Genomic DNA, 16,381 nt, shown 5'->3' with positions numbered 1-16,381 from the left:
AGGGTGTTGGAGGTGGGGCCACCCGTGGGGAAGGCCGACTGACCCCAGATGGTGGAGATGAGCTGGGGTAAGGGCTGTTACCGTGGTGACCCCTTCACTCCCCGAGTGAGGCCCCTCACAAACCAGTGCTCAGTGAGCACGGTGGTGTACACCTGCATACGTCTCAAACCCAGGAGGCTGAGGATTCCAAGTTCAAGCTCAGACTGGGATACACAGCAATACCTTGTCTCAAAATGAAGTTAAAAGGCTGAGAATTTAGCTCAGTGTGAAGGTCCGGTTGAATTCCCAGGGCTACATGTGGGCAAAAGCACGCACACACACAACCTACCCTACTTAGAAAATCCTTGCCTTTGCCCATCTTTGGCTTTTGCCTATTTTGCCTTCTGGCAGATTGTTCTAGCATTTAGATCTCTGATCCACTTTGGTTTCGGTTCGGTGAATGGTGGGAGCACAGGTCCACACTCAGTCTGTGGCCCGCGGGAAGCCACTGTCCCGGCGCCCTGCATCACAGATGCTCTTTCCTGCAGGGAAGACGCGGCCCCTTTGCCAAGGACAGCCTCGTACGCCCACAGCGGAATGAAGGATGGGCAGCAGGAAACAGGGAGATGGGTCTTTGGCACATGGGATGGGAACGGAGGATGGAGGAACAGGGAGGAAAGGACGAAAAGAGGATTAAGAAAAGGGAGGACCGTGAAGCGCTGTGTTCGAGCACGAAGTTCCTCTGAGGAAGCGACCGCGTGCTGCCACCCTGTGGAAAACGCTGTGAGGAGGGGCTGGGCGATGCGGGGGTGTGGGGTGGGGGTGCCGAGAAGTGAGAAATGTCTCGTGCATGTGCCAACTCTGCATATGGGTGTAATCACAAAACAGTACCAACGTACCACAAAAGTAAAAAGCTCCACCCTCCTCTGTCCTTGGTCACCGCCTTCTAATTCTCTTGAGAAAAATGCTTGGCTGTTAGGAAGCAAAGCACATCTTTATGTCAATCAATTACAAAGTATCATAACGTAGCAGTTGAAAAAAATGTTCCAAAAAACCAGCACAATTATAAGTATGGGGTTGAGAGTATTGTTGTGAGTTCGAGACCAGCTTGGGCTACAAAGTAAGCTCAGAGCCAGCCTAAACTGCATAAGACCCTGTCTCAAAAAAAAGAACTATGGGGCGGAGTGTCTCTGAGGAACATGATGTTGTTAGCAGCTCCTAGGAGAGGTGGCAGCCTCGAGGAGCTGTGAGTGTTGCCAGCCTTGGACATGCAGTCAGCAGAAGCTCCACGCCCACTTGTGTGGAAGCCACTTTCGGCAGAGGGTTGTGCTTCTCCAAAGAGCCGACCAGCACTGCCCTTAAGGAGGCACTTGGGTCAGACCTGGCTGTACACACATGCAGGGACAAGTTACGCTGTCTGTGCCAGCACAGGCAGGCTGCCCATCTTGTGGGGGGCATGTACAAAGAAACTCACCTGCCTCAGCCTGCCCCCCTGCCAGTCAGGTCTTACACTTTCGGGTAAGTTCATGAATTCTAGTGGAAAGACTTCATCCTGTACATGACAAACCTGCACTCTGGATGAAAACCTTCAGATGAGGAGAACTCTTACCTTTCTGTAATATTCTCAGTAGAATCAGTGCCATTTGTAAATGTGTTCTTTAGCCTGGGAGTACACAGTGAGTGAAAACCATCAATACAGGTTCTCACGTCCTAACGCAAATGCGCAGTGACAGGCTTCTGACACGCCATGGCTGTAACTGCTAAGCCCACCCAGTGTGGCCTGCGCACATGCACACAAACGGGTTCGTATGTGTGCACACCCCACAGCACACTCAGGATGCGAACAGCTGTGCCAGAGAGGAAAATATAAAAATACATTTAAATAACAACTCAGAGAGGACTACAAAGTATTATTTTTTGAATTTTTCGTGTTTTGCGTCTTTATTTTTTTATAAGGAAAATCAGAGGCGTGAAGAATCACAACATTCCCCTTATGTTCTCAGCTTTAAGAAGGGTTGGTTTTTCTGCATCAGAGCTGTTCCCGGCCAGATACCTGGGAGGAAAGGGCTGCTCGCACCCTGAGGCCCAGCTCAGAGTTAGTTTGTGCTCCCCAGACTCTTGGCACCGCCACGGCGAGAGTGAGAACGTGAACGAACCCGGACGCTGTCGCCGTCACGGCATGCTGCAGTGACGAGTGGCTGCCAAGAGAGCCAGCGCTCCTGCGAGCCCGGCAGACTCCGGGCTCCCCTGCCGTCCCCTTCCTGTGCGAAGACAAAGCATGCTCAGAAATACTGCAGCCGGGCGCTCCGCTCCTGACCTGGCCGACCACACTGGAACCAAGCGATCTGGTCACTCTGCACAGAAGAGTGTGGCCGACAGAGGACGGGGACAGACACAGCTAGATCTTTATGCTGGCCCCGCCATGACACCCTGACTGACCGTGGCAAGCCACAAGGAATGCATTTCCCATGCCCAATGGCTTCTCTTCCCTCTGCTGGTTGTGGGGACCCAGGAGTCTCTTCTGGGCCTTCTGGGCAAAACTCAGTCTGAAGCCACCAAGCCCTCCAGGCAGGGAGCAGGGTCTGAAACTCCGTCTGACAGCAACCGGCCAGATGGCGAGACGGTGAGATGGTGCAGTCAGTGCCACCTTGGCCCCAAGGTGTGCATGGCCTGGGGGTGAGGGTGGGCCTTGGGCTCAGAGCTGGTAAACAGTGCACTTGGTGACCAAAGCTTGGGCATCCCCAGAGGCAGCCTTTGGTGTGCGAGACTCCTCGTGTCCCCCACACCACCTGCAACAGCCACTCATGTGCTCACTAAGGAGCAGGAGGGGCAGGGGTCAGACACCCACAAAACCTCCAGCGTGAAGGACAGATTCCTACCTCTCCCCCACCCCAGCTGGTGCTCAGTTCTGAAAACGAGTGTCCATCCCACAAGATGCTTCAGCGCCTGTGTGACTGTGTGGCTGCACTAGCCGGGCACTGTGCTGGGCAGTCACACTGCAGCTGGTGATCGGCCTTCGAGGGAAGGCGCTCCTGCCACAGACCAAGCCCACAAGCCCTGCAGCTCATGCTGGCTGCTGGTACCGCTGACTCCACGTTTAATCCAACTCTTGGTTGCACTGCTTTAGAAAACATAAAAGAAACCTGGCATGGGGCATCCCTGTAATTCCACCCTTGGGAGGCTGCATCAGGACTGCTGTGAATTGAAGGCCAGCCTAGGCTATATACACTGAGTCTGATACCAGTCTGAAGCACACAGAGACCCTGTCTCAAACTCAAAAACAAGAAAAAGAAAACACAGAAGATTTGGTCCAAATCCACACAAGTGTATTAAAGAGCTTTCTGTGTTTTGTTCCCAATTCCACGCTCTACTATCTTTTGCTGGAAAAATATAAAAAAACCTCCACTAGCGCGTGGTCTGAAGCACGCATGCACTGCTGCTCGAGTCCCTTTCCCTGGGCTTCTGGCTTGGTGTCGAGAACCCTACAACTGCCTTGAGCTTCCTATTTCTCACCTCCTCTTCCCAATCCCTCCTGCCTGTGCCCAGGGCCTATGACACAGCGACTCCAGGCCCAAGGGAAGAGAGGTTCCTGGCAATGAAACTGGAAGGAAAACGGAAGGGCAGACGAGCTTCTCTCAGTGGCTAGCAGAGGACACACATCTGTATAATCTCCTATCTGAAGCCCAGGCCTAGAGGGCTTCCCTTGATCTGGGAGGGAAAGCACCTGCCCAGCCCTGGGAACTTCCTCCCTACAGGAGGCCAAGACTGACAGTTCCAGGACAGCAGAAACCACTTTTTTTTTTTTTTTTTTTTCCAGACAGGGTCTCACTATGCAGTTCAAACTGGCCTTGAGCTCACTTTGTAGCCTAGCCTGGCCTTGAACTTGCAATGATCCTCCTGCCTCAGCCTTCCGAATGCTGGGATTATAGGTGTGCACCAACACGCCTGGCTAGAAGCCACCTTTTTCCTAACTGCTTTGTGTTTCAGTGGCAGAAACAGAAGCTACAACAGGGAAGCGAGCTCCTAACATCTTCTAGGATAAGCAATTGCAAGGGAAGATAAAGGAAAGCTGGCAAAGCAGATCTGGGTGCCCAAATCCCCGAAAGCCTGACAGTCAGGCAGACACCGCACAGACCACGTTCTAACGCAGCCCCTTGTGAAACACTCTTGCCTTTGGCCCCTAGGACCAGTGCTCAGGCCCCTAAGGTATCCTGTGTGCATCTGGCCACCTCCTGTACAACCACTTGCCTGGTTTTGTGACTCTAGGGGACAGGTCTTGGCCCTGTTCTGGCAACCTCCCCAGGTGATGCCACGAGATCTGCAGATCCACAAACTCCACATCCAGGCCCTAAAAACTCCCACTGCACCATGCTTGGTGGGAAATGTTGATGTTCGAGTTGTCTGAGGTTGTTTTAATTCTATGTAAATGAAAAGGAAAGCTAGGTAAATACTGCAGCCTGTGACCACAACCTCTCATTGCTTTGCTGAACCCATGCTCTAGGTCTGCAGCAAACAAGGCACATGTCACCTGAAACAGGGTGCCCACGGTCACCGACCCCCTCGTGCCTCCATCTCTCACATGACCCAAAAGGGAAGGGGTTCCTGGTAAGACACCAAGAGACCCTTTGGGTGTTACTTTTTGCTTTTTTTGAGACAGGGTCTTGCTAACTAGTCTAGGCTGGCCTTTGCGGCGATCCCCTGCCTCAGCCTCCTGAGTGCTGGGATTACAGGCGTGCACCACAACACCCGGCAATGGGTTACTTTTGTGCTTACTTACGATAGCTATAAACTCTCCTTCATAAAGTCACAGTTACGCAACAGGAGAGCAGAGGAGGAGGAGAGACAATGTTAAGGCTGTAGGACACCACTCTCCTTGGCTCCAGGTCCTCCAGACACACAGTCAAGCTCCCTACCAGGGAGCAAGGGTTTTAGCAGCAGAAAAAAACCCGTCTCTCTCCCAATATCCACTTGGAGAACAAGATCAGAAATCAAATCTGCCATGGAAGCATTCCAGAATAATCCAATTTGGAAAAAATTTAATTAACAAAATAAAGTAGAGGGAAAATGGTCCAGGTGGGGCTGCAGGGCAAGAGGTCTCCTGCCCAAGGCTGAAGTGCGCCAGCACCCAGCTTCTTCAGCTTTGACAACGGAACCAGCGTGCCGCATGCCTCCTGTGCCATCACTACGTACAGACATGGAAGCCAGAGGACCGAGCTCTGCTGCGTAGGCGGCCGGCTCCTGGGTGCCGGCTTGGCACATCACGCATGCAAAGCAAGGAGACTTTGGCTTCACCAAACAGTTAACTTTGGCAAAAAAAAAAAAACAAAAAAAAAACACCAAAAAAAGATAAAAGAAAAAAAGAAAAAGAAAATGAAAAAATAATAGAAAACAAAGAGCTGAAATTCATAAGCAGGATTAAAAGCCACTGCAGTGAAAATGGTGTATTTTCTCAAAAGTATGGAGTTAGACTATCACTATCATTTTTTCTTTAAAGTCTCTGCCATCCTCTCGCCCAATTCAGGTCAAAGTTCATAGCAGCAAAGCAAAGTCCTCCGTCAAGCCTGTTCTCTGCTCCCAGGCTCAGGCTCAAGGTCAAGCTCAGTCAGTCCGCAGGATCATCGGAGGGTGCTCGCTGTCTTCATCCAGGCGCAGGGCGCTGGCCTCGTCCTCCAGGCACACACCGCCCACGGCACCCAGGTCGTCTGTGTAGGCTGCAAGGACACAGGAGCCACCCTGACTGCTGGACATGAGCTACAGGTTCTGGGGCTGCACACACCAAGCCCTTTGGAACTGAACCGCTCCTCTAATGGGTCTCTGCAGCCTCAGGCAGCTCAAGAGAAAATCCTCCATCTCCCCAAATTCATCAGTGTCAAAAAGAGGCAGGCATAATGAGCAACGACTCCAAATCGGCAGGCCATGCCCTTTCCTCCCAAACAGGGAAATGCTTAATTTGGCTAAAAGGACGCTGGGTCCAATGCGGCAGGCAGCAGGAAGCCCTCCTGGCAACTCTCACCCACGACTCCAGGGTGTAGAGAGCCAGCTCACACCTCCGAGAGTCCCTGACCTCAGGGACCTGTCTGCATGCTGCCCTGCCGCACAGCCCGAGCTCTCCCCTCCTGCCTCTGCCCAGAGAGGGCAACCACTTCCCATTTCCGACACCACGTAGGAGGTGGCAACACCAATGCAAACACACAAAAGACCCAGCCCCTGTGGCATCAATTACCTTCCAGGTTTGCGTCCTGCCCCTTACCAAGCCTCGTGGGGGAAGAGGGCGCGTAAGCACTTTTTGCAGTGCCATAGGTCTGTGTTACTAAAGGGCAGTCGTGAGAAGCAGAGTCCACAATCTCACTGGTTGTCTCCATACTGCCGTCCAGCCTGGAGAGAACAAGAACAGGGCTGAGTGCTTCCAGAAGGATGTTTAGCAGTACCACATGCTGACAAAAGGCCACTCACGGATGGACGCTGCTGTCCCTCAAGCTACGGCCACCTACCTGCCACCCTGGGCACCTGTGCCCTGACGTTTCACATGGAAAGCCCAATGGACAAAGTTAAAGCGAGTGATGCATTTTAAAGGGATCACCAAGGGTTGAATTCAAAATAAATGAACAGCTTTTCCACTTTCACCCTGACTGTGAAGGTGCCACAGTACTGCAATCACAGCTTCCGAATAGCAAGTGTGAAGAGACAAAGTACAGCACCTTCCACAGTGAGTCTTGAAGCCTGTATCCCCCAGTGATCCATGCAGTCTGGGGAGGCTACTGTGCCCTGGTCTTTTTCACTTTCAAAACTCTAAGGCCCAGCTTTAGGCCGGGCTGGGCTGCCTGTGCTGCTCTACACAGAGGGACTTCCACCGCACAGCCTCTCCTCCCGCTCTGCTCTAGCCAAGAGGCCCTGGCGTCAGGTGGGATTGGCTTCATCTGGGAGAGGGAGCCCCGAGGGCACAGGCCAGCACACGGAATCGCCTTGGTGTCCCTGGGTTTTGCCCACAATGGCAGCTGTGGAGAAGCTCACCTGTGCTGTCGCATCAGGGCGCACTCGCCACCCTCCTGGGGGTCCAGGTTGTACATGTACAAGTAGCCGTCGGAAGCGCCCACCAGTAACCGGGGGATCTTCTGAATTCTAGGGGGAACCAAAGCAGCCTCATTCTAGGAGCAGGGCTTTCACAAATGCACCGCACCGCCTCAGGGCTCTCCTGTTGGCTGTGTGGGGAGAACCCCCAGAGCAAGCACAGCAGGAGCTTCCTGGGCCACACACGTCACCCAGAGGAAGAGGACAGGCACTGCGTAGGGGGCCCCTGGCTGCGACTGTGCACCATGTCCCAAGTGGCAGGGCACAGCCAGGTGCAGTGTGCAGTCTGTGGTCACTAGATGGGTATCCGGCGGGACTCTCAGCTACGCTCGCAGCAGTGCAGTGCAGGCACGTGCTGGGGACCCAGGCTGGCTCCCGCCGTCAGGCCCTTGCTCCGCGCCTCCAAAGGGTTCACTTAATGCTTGTCATCGACACGAAATACTCAACAGAAACGGCAATGGACGGTTTCGTGGACCACCACAGAGGAAGTGCTCAGGTCCCAGGTCTACAAAGATCGACCGTGGACCCTTCCCCAACAACTCCCTGACAAGCACTGTAGCATGGCGGAGGCCAGGAGGTGGGTGCCTGTCCCCACTCACGTGGCTAAGGAGCAGATGTTCTTGTGGCCACAGAAGGGCAGGCGGACAGTGGCAAAGGCTCTGCCCTGGTTGAACATCTCTGTCACTTGTGAGGGCAGGTAGCTGGTGGACGCCATGAGCACCTTTCCAAAGTAGCCAGTCCATGTGGTGGGCTCCTCAGGGGGTCTGCAAAGAAAGGTCACTGGATATGTGAGGTGGCTCTCACCGGGAGGCCCGTATCCCCGTGACTCGCCAAGAGCCCTGAAACCACAACGGCAAAAGCTCTACTCTATAAAAATGGGGGTTGCGGAAAAAGGAGGATCAGGCCAGGGGACATCTCCCAGGAGGGGCTGAGTCAGAACAGGAGGAGCCAGGACCTGCGAGCAGCTGGCTACATTCTGTAAAGGCAGTTTACTAGGCCCTACTCTGGGTCTTTGTAGCAAGAAGTCTCTAAAAACTTTGAACGCAAACCTCAAACTGTTAACGGCCTTACTGCAGCACTGTGGGCTGACCGAGAGCCTCCAGTATGCGAGGTAAGTACTCTGTCACCGAACTACACCCCCAGCCTCCCATATTTGAGTCCAGCCAAACTGACAGTTTAGCCAGAACTACAAAATGAGACCTTGTTTTACAAAGCTCCCCTCATTGAGGTGGGTGTGGTGGCACACCCCTGTAATCCCTGATCTCAGCGCTTGGGAGGCTGAGACAGGAAGACTGCTGAGAGTTCAAAGCCAGCCTGAACTACACAGTGAGACCCATCTCAAAAAAAGAAAAAAAGGAAAGAGAAAAAGAGGCACCCATCTCCTCTGCATAAGACTCAGCCTAAACAATATTCACTCTTACAGGGTGTTCTTTTCAAAATTTAAGGAAAGCTGGGTGTGGTGGCACATTCCTGTAATCCCAGCACTCGGACTAAGGCAGGAGGACTGCTACAAGTTCAAGGTTAGCTTCAACTAAAGAGCGAGAAAGCCTGTCTCAAAAAAAAAAAAAAAAAAATACAAAGAATACTGCCCACCACACCTATTCGTAGTATTGACACAGAAATCAGCTACTTTGCGACTGAAACAGCCCTGTCTCCCGCTGAGAGCAGGCTGGTGTCCTTCCAGCGGGTGCTCTGAGCCTGGCTGCCTCTGTGTATGCGAGGCGCACAGAGGGGACAAGGGTGCTGGCCACAAGCTGTCTGTGTGGTATCTGAAGCCCCAGCCTGGTGCTGTCTTTTTTTTTTTTTTTTTGAGACAGAGCCTTGCTATGTACGCTAGGCTGGCCTGAACTCCCAAGTGCTGGGGTTACAGGCATGTGCTACCACGCCGCCCGGCCTCATCTTTTGGCCTCGCTGCCTCCATCAGAAGATGGGGAGTAAGGACAACCTACCATGTGCCGTACCTGGTGTGTTTTAACCAAGCTGGAACTGCACTGGATGAGGTGGGAGGCAGCATGGCTTTATGCTATGCTTCTACCTAGATAGTCAGGGGACCTAGTGTCCTGTGTGTTTTTAAAAACACGGGGGACAGGGTGGGGTTCAGCGGTACAGCATGCACCTAGTATCTGCAAGGTGCTGGCTTCCAGCCCAGTGTCTGTCTGTCCCCAAAATACCAAGGAGGAGAGAACAGACCCTCCTCTGCAACTCACTTTTCCTTCACAGTCTCGAGTTTGAAGATGTGCACGGTCTCAGTGTTGCTGGACGCGGAGAGAAACATGCCGTCCATGCTGAAGGCCAGTGAGCAGATGCTCACACACCTGTAGGACAAGGTACATGAGAGGTACCCCGACGCCCACCAATGTTTCTCTCGGACGTAGGGACAGTTCCAAGATGGGTGCACTTGGGTCTACTGATGGCCTCTCGTTCCTCTCCACCATCCTCAGAAAAGCAGGGGAAAATGTTGGGAGGTGAAGCTAAGGCTGAGCGATTCGATAACATATCCCTAGATGGCCCATTTTCTTTGCAATTCCAAGTAAGGGGAATCAGGATGGTACCAAACCATTTTTACTTGAATTAGGGCGGATTTACAATCCTAAGGTTAGTAAAAGGAAACTCAATACTTTAAATTACCAAAAACTTCATCATGCCAGAGGGTAAATCACTAAGCTTGAAATTTACACACAGAGTACAACTTCCCACACATGAAGCTTCTACAGTGTATCTTACACAGTACTGAAAAATCACAAAGCCATTATTTCATTAATAGGAGTTTTCTCCTAATCCCAGAAATGTAAGGTACCACTCACCACAGCTGTTTGGGGAGGATTTCACTCAATGCAACACACTTTCACAGAGCGTTTACAACCTGCCACCCCTGTACGTAAGCCCCAAGGGTAGAGAAGCAAGGGCAGCGGGGCCTTGATGATGCTGATGTAGGAGGCATGCGTGTGCAGACACTGAGTATGCCAGAAAGAGTAAGTGAAAGTTTCTGGCGAAGTGCAGAGCAATGAGATGTTACTGCATGAGGGTCCAGCAGAGCCCTCAGTGAGCAGATCCCAGTAATGAAGCTGGCCAGGGGACAGCACTGTGGGACCCACAGAGCTACCTCTGCTCTGCTGAGGACATGGGCATCCAGTGAGGCTGGAACAGGAGGGCAGCAGGAGGGAGGACAGGCAGTGAAGGCACAGTAGGACTACAGGCCTGCAATGGAGGCTCATCTTATAGGCAGAAGGGGCAGGGAATGTTTTGGGTGGGCTACAGCCTAACTATACTGACATCTTTTGTCAATACCATGCGCGTACAAGGTCAGAGGGCACGGCCAGAGGTGGGGGCACAGGAGCAACTACCTGGATGCACAGGAGGGAAGGAAGGGGCCAGGCCTGGGCCATTTACCAAGAAAGGTGAGGTATGTGAGGGATGAGGAGCAGGTGGGTACATTCTGGCCTGCAGTCTAAGGTGCCCAGCGTCAGTGGGCAGGAGGAGGAGGAGAACCATCTGGAAAGGGGGGGGCGGTGTGAGGAAGTCCAAGGGACACCAGAAGCAGGACAACCAAGCAGGGAGGCAGTCACTGGCAAGGACCATGACATCTGGCTTTGTCTTTGAAATGGAGACAGTGAGGCACACACCTGCTCTATCTCTGGTACAGCTGAAGGGATCCACGTGGTGACTTCTGGTCAAAATCATCTGCCAGCGAGCAAGGGGAGCTGGCGCAGTGCTGGGGGCAGAGATGGAGCACAAGCGCGGGCTGCATCTGTACTGAGTGTCTGCACTGGGGCGGTCGAGGAAACAGCGGGTTTCCCAAGTCCCGGGCCCCTGGCTCCCTGTCCATGCAGGGGATCCTTAGCACGCTTTCATGAAAGTACTCTCTACCTGCCCTGACCAGACTGACTCCAAATGTCAGTTAGCTGTCCTGGTGGGTAGAATACGGCTTTGTATTTAAGCAGAATCTCCCTGCTGTTCCTTCAAGTCATACTTGCTGGGACACAGTTAAGTGAAACCAAATTCCAGATACAACCCCCAGAGTCAGCCCAGGGAATTACTCACTTACCTCTTTACTCCTCTCCGGAACTCAAAAAGCTTTTGTCCCTCTGGAATGGAAAATACCCTAATCACGGTCCCCTGCAACCAGGAAAGAAAAAAGGCAGACTTTACGCTGCGTAAATACACCTTTTCTGTTCCCTCTGCATCAGACAACAAATGAAGCTCGTGGCCCATTTCCAGTGCACTGCCGTCCTGGAAGAAGCCTGGGGCCCTCTGCTCTATACCCTGCTCCCAGGGTGAGCCCGAAGCCCCACAGGCCAACCTGGGTTGCCCCATCGATGGATGTACCCAGCAGCATACCCGTCTCTGTCAGCCTACTTCAACTTACTGTTATTCTAAACAGAACAGCTGGAAACCTAGTGTGGAATGTAAGACATTTAAACTATTAGAATTCGTTAGCTGGAAATTTTACCTAGCTGCCTTAGAAGGAGTAAATCCACATTTAACAAATTGCTAAGACATGCTGAAGTAAACTTTCACTAAGAGAAAAAATATGAGTATCTGATGAGCTGTAGCACACTTCCCTGCTTTACAATGAACAGCCTGGAGAGCCCGGCTTTCCTCATGTGTCCCACCTCCCTTCCCTCAAGCAAGTCAACCCGAGCTGCGCATGGGTGAGACAGAAGGCGAACATGTGCGAGAATGAGTGAGAGTCAGAAGCCAAGAAGAAACGTGAGCAGGACTTCCAGCGTGAGACTATTAAAAGGCTTAAGTGTTGGCATTAAAAGAGTACAAAAGGGGCTGGGGATTTAGCTCAGCGGCAAAGCGCCTGCCTGGCAAGCGCAAGGTCGTGAGTTCGGTTCCTGGTGCCGGAGAAAAACCAAAAAAAAAAAAAAAATCACAAAAGAGTACAAAAAAGAAATAGATGGGCAAACACAATGGAAGCCTTACAACAGCCCACGTTTCCGATTTGTGGGGTAGGAAGAGCCTCACATCACAGTTTAGAAGGCTCAGACCGTTAAATATAAAAATTGTTAGGAATACCTTACGTGCTTATAAATAGCAAGAAAAGGGCAGACCCCCTAAACGCAGCGCACAAAAGAGCTGTTTAGCCAACTCACAGTGGGCCAAGCAGGGGACGCAGTGCAGCTTGTAGGAAGCAGACTGTGGGCATGAGGCAAGTCGTTTACAAAAATGGGGCTGAGGTTTCCTCTGGGTGCAAGGATACCACCGAGTAACTAACTCTGAGAATTAGAGGGACACGATGTTTTATGCATGCATACACAAAAGCAACCAAGGCAAAGGGCTTCTTCTTTACAGTTCAACCCCAGGGCCTTTGCACTGAGCTATACCTTGGCCCTTTTTTATTTTGAGACAGGGAGTCACTAAGTTGGCCTTAAACTTGTAATCCTCCTGCCTCAGCCTCCCAGGCTTCTGGGACTAGAGGTGTGGGCCACCAATAGCAATCTATTGTGTCATACTAGTTAAGGCTGCTTGGGGACATGATACCAAGTTCCTTGAAAGCAGGATTAAGTTACATGCTTTGGTGGCCTGGCCCCAGAACACAGTAGGCCTGAGAAGACCCAGTGATAAAATCTCACAAATGGGGTTCTGTTTAAATGCAATGAAGTGTTTGTTCTTTCCAGTCTAGAAAAAGTTATTCTATTTTTGGTAGCTTTGAAATTCCATCAAGTGCTTTATGGACTAAGAGCTAATAAGAAACAAAATGGCAAGGTTTTGATGAAGGGGTAATGACCTCACACTCCCAGAGCAGCTGGGCAAGGAGCTGTGGGCGGGACACAGCTGGCTGCTGGCACAATTGAAAGTCAGGCTTGGAGTCCAATCCTGACAGCACCCAATGGGATGAGCCTGGGCAGCGGCTCTGAGCCCACGGCATGAGACTGCTACACTGGGATCAGGAAGCATAAAGAATACAAGATATTCCTGGGAAATGGGACTGAGGGGAGAGCTGACTCGGGAGAGGAGGCTGTTTTAGGACTTTAGGGAGAAGAAAATACAAATCCAAGTGCAGTGGGCAAGTGTAGAGAGGACTGGTGCTCAAAAAATGACAAGATAACTAACTCGATCTCCAAGAGACGGAAGAGCAGGGGTCAGAGCTTTGGAGAAAGCAGGGACAGTGTGGAAGGTGAGGTGGTGGGCTAAGCTTGGCAGAACAGGAGGGCTAGTCATGCTGACATCTGGCCAGCAGAAGGGTGTCACAGCTGGATGCTCCGTTCTGTGCGTGGAGGGGTTTAAAAAGGCCGCACTGGAGCCAGGTGGGTGGTGTACACCCACCGTCCCAGCACTCGGGGCTGAGGCAAAAAGAGCCCTCAAGCTTGCGAGTTCCAGGCCAGCAAAGGACATTATAACAATAACCTTCCGTAAAAAGGAAAACAAAGAGGCCACAGGCCACATCTGTGATCATCTACCTCTCAGAAAATAGGTACTTTTTTTTTTTTTTTGGTTTTTCTCCGGTACCAGGAACCGAACTCATGACCTTGCACTTGCCAGGCAGGCGCTTTGCCGCTGAGCTAAATCCCCAGCCCCGAAAATAGGTACTTCTTAATCACATCTGCTCTTCACGCTTCTGCAGCAGCTACGGATGCTTAGCGCCATCCATGCTGACAAAATAAAGTATCTACTCAAGCAGAGGTTCTCGAGGTGGGGTTCGGGATGTGTAGCCTGGGGATACAGCGGTGAGTGTTACCACAAGGCGGCTGCAATGGGTGTCATCGCTGGTTTGTGGGCACACAGGACTTTGCTCACACACTTGGGCCTCCTAGTCACAGAACAACGGCTAATGTCAGAGGAATGGATGGCCATCCAGCTTGTTATGGAAGACAAGAGGATTCCCGGGGACACAGACTTCCCACGGCACACAGTGGGGTGACCCATGAATGTGGGCTTCCGGGAGGAGATGGCTGTGTACAGTGCTCATCGATGCTGGGAACTGGGTACAGTGCACTCCCTGCACCTGTCTCAGCACTCAGAAGGCATCTGAGACAGACTGTGACTGCAAAGCAACCTCAGGCTCTGAGTACATTCGAGGAGAGCCACTGCCCTCTTTAGAGACAGCTGGGCCAAGCATAAAAGATGGGATCTATGAGCCTTTCCGGGAAGTTCCTTTCCCAGGTCTGCAGACATGGCTGTGTACATGTTCTTAGTAATACACTTGTGGACTAAATAATGCAAGTGCTTATAAAATCAATTACATTATATTATAAATTATATTATACTGTATTATATTATATTCATCTAGCCTGTGTCCCTTTATTGTTGGTCCTTAGTCTGAACAGAAATGACTTCAAAACCAGTTTGTAGCTGAGCATGGTGGCTCATGTTTGTAATTCCAGCACTCAGGACAGGCAGAGGCAGGAGGATCCTGTGAATTTGAGGCCAGCATGAATTACATAGCAAGCCCCTGTATCCAAAACAAAAACCCTTCCCCAAAACAAAACAAACTAGTTTGTAGAAAGCACCTGAAAGCGCTTTGTTCGGAATAGTATGGGGATCCTACAGATCCTGGCAATAGCATATCCTAGGCAGGCTCATCTCCAGTAAAGTGTATGTTGTACATGTCTTGCTGAAATCTAAACGTTAAATACACTGTATATTCATTTAAAAGAAAAAAAAGTAGCCAGGTATGATGGCCCACACATGTAGTTCCGGCTACACACGAGGCTGTGGCAAGAGTATTGCTTGAAGAGTCTGAGAGCAGCCTGGGCAACATAGTAAGACTCTCTTAAAAATGAAAAATAAAAACCAAACCTCCCTGAACCAAAAAAAGCCAAAAAGGTCACATTTTTTTTCTCCCTTTTCAGTACTAGAAATTGAATCTAGGGCCACTGCACAAACCTATAGCCCTAACCCTTTTTATGTTGGGACAGAATCTCAACAAATCACTAAACTGTCTAGGCTAGGCTGGAATTTTGTAATCATCCTACGTCAGCCTCCTACAGTGCTGGGATTACAGGCCTGTGCCACCATACCTGGCTAAGCCACGTCATCAAAACCAAGGAATTCTTATTGGAATCTCTTAAATTAACCATTAGAAATTCACAAAAGCTGAGAGTGGTTGTACACACCTATAATCCCAGCACTGAGGCAGGAGGGTGGCAAGTTCTAGTCTTGCCTGAGCAACTTACCAAGACCGTTTCATAAAAGAAAAAAATGCAAGGATGGACCCTGAGATGTATTTAGATCGACTGGGTAACAGAATTGTCTTTGACTTTTTCACACTCTCCCTTATTTTCTTTGTTTTTTTTTGGCTGTTTTTTTCCGGTACCGGGAATCCAACTCACAACCTTGTGCTCACCGGGCAGGCGCTGTGCCGCTGAGCTAACTCCCCAGCCCTCTCCCTTATTTTCTAAACTCTCTAGTATAGGACAGGACACCACAGTTTGAAGACACACCGAGGAGAGTGGCCTGGCTACGAGTGCAGTTTCATCTCCTCTGTGCCCTTCTGTGTTTTCCACAACAAGTGTATGAGTTTTCTTGTCAAGACAATGGCACCAGGGCGCAGTCTGGACAGAAACATCCCCGTGGCTGTGTGCTGAATGACGGTAGTGGTGAGACCGTAAGAGGTGGGGCCTGGCGTGGGGGGGAGTGAAATGAGTGTGTTGTCCCCTCGTCCCCAGGCTGTCCCGAAGTGAGCAGCTGTGCTCTGCCCTGCGCCCCGTGCTTAGCTGTTCTGCATCGCCACAGGCCCAGAGCGAAGCACTAGTGACCATGGACTCAAGCTGTAACCTGACCTTTTCCTCCTTAGAGGACAGTTCGCTAGGAGAGAAAGTGGACTCACGTGTTTCCCTCACTCCATGGCAGCTGACTGTTGTGGCCCACGGCTTCTCTGCAAGGCAGCATTACAAAAACCTGTCTGGTACCCTGGTGTGTGCGTAAAGTTGTAACCGAGGCCTTCAACCCACTTTTTCCTGGGCCACAGCAGACCTACCTTCTCGGAAGCAGTAGCAAGTTTGGTTCCACTTGCGTCAAAAGCCAGCGCTGCTAAAGGACTGTCATGAGCTGGGATCATGTTTGCAGCTCTCTGAAATGGGAAACCAACAAAACATGGCTGCCATGCATGAAAGCCTGTGCCCTGGGCTTCTGTCTGGCCAGTAGGCCACCATACCACCACTGAGCCACTGTTCGGTCAGCAAAAACACCAAATCCACCTGACTGGCTGGGTGGGGCTATGGAAATGCTGCTCTGACTCTGAAAGGTACAAAGCATTTTCTCCACCAAGGTTTCCATACTCTCTGGGACACCTCCACCACAAGAACTCAGCACTCAGGCTCCCACAGAGGCACCTTCCATCAGCCCTGCTCCACCACTGCGAGAGGAGCAATGACAACTATGCGGC

General features: G+C 51.3%; 1 protein-coding gene across 7 annotated transcripts in view; it reads right to left on the bottom strand.

Annotated features, from left to right (window-relative positions):
* Positions 1-1,887: 1,887 nt before the first annotated feature.
* Positions 1,888-16,381, bottom strand: part of Wipi2 (WD repeat domain, phosphoinositide interacting 2) — a 42,382-nt gene continuing 27,888 nt past the window's right edge. For 4 of the 7 annotated variants that reach the window (XM_005397828.2, XM_005397829.2, XM_013521134.1 and 1 more), the window contains 7 exons: positions 15,974-16,066; positions 11,093-11,163; positions 9,255-9,362; positions 7,647-7,811; positions 6,991-7,098; positions 6,203-6,354; positions 3,851-4,397 (listed from right to left, as the gene is read on the bottom strand). In XM_005397828.2, the coding sequence (XP_005397885.1) occupies positions 4,003-4,397; positions 6,203-6,354; positions 6,991-7,098; positions 7,647-7,811; positions 9,255-9,362; positions 11,093-11,163; positions 15,974-16,066 (1,092 nt within the window). In that variant the 3' untranslated portion in view covers positions 3,851-4,002. Of the gene's footprint in view, positions 2,241-3,850; positions 4,398-4,987; positions 5,691-6,202; positions 6,355-6,990; positions 7,099-7,646; positions 7,812-9,254; positions 9,363-11,092; positions 11,164-15,973; positions 16,067-16,381 lie in introns of those variants that run through there. The other 3 variants (XM_005397831.2, XM_005397833.2, XM_005397830.2) reach the window with 2 other exon arrangements.

Source organism: Chinchilla lanigera, unplaced genomic scaffold, assembly GCF_000276665.1.
Source record: "Chinchilla lanigera isolate Chin_1 unplaced genomic scaffold, ChiLan1.0 scaffold00059, whole genome shotgun sequence".
In the NCBI taxonomy this organism is placed as follows: Eukaryota; Metazoa; Chordata; class Mammalia; order Rodentia; family Chinchillidae; genus Chinchilla; species Chinchilla lanigera.
This window is presented reverse-complemented; position numbering and strand designations above follow the sequence as displayed.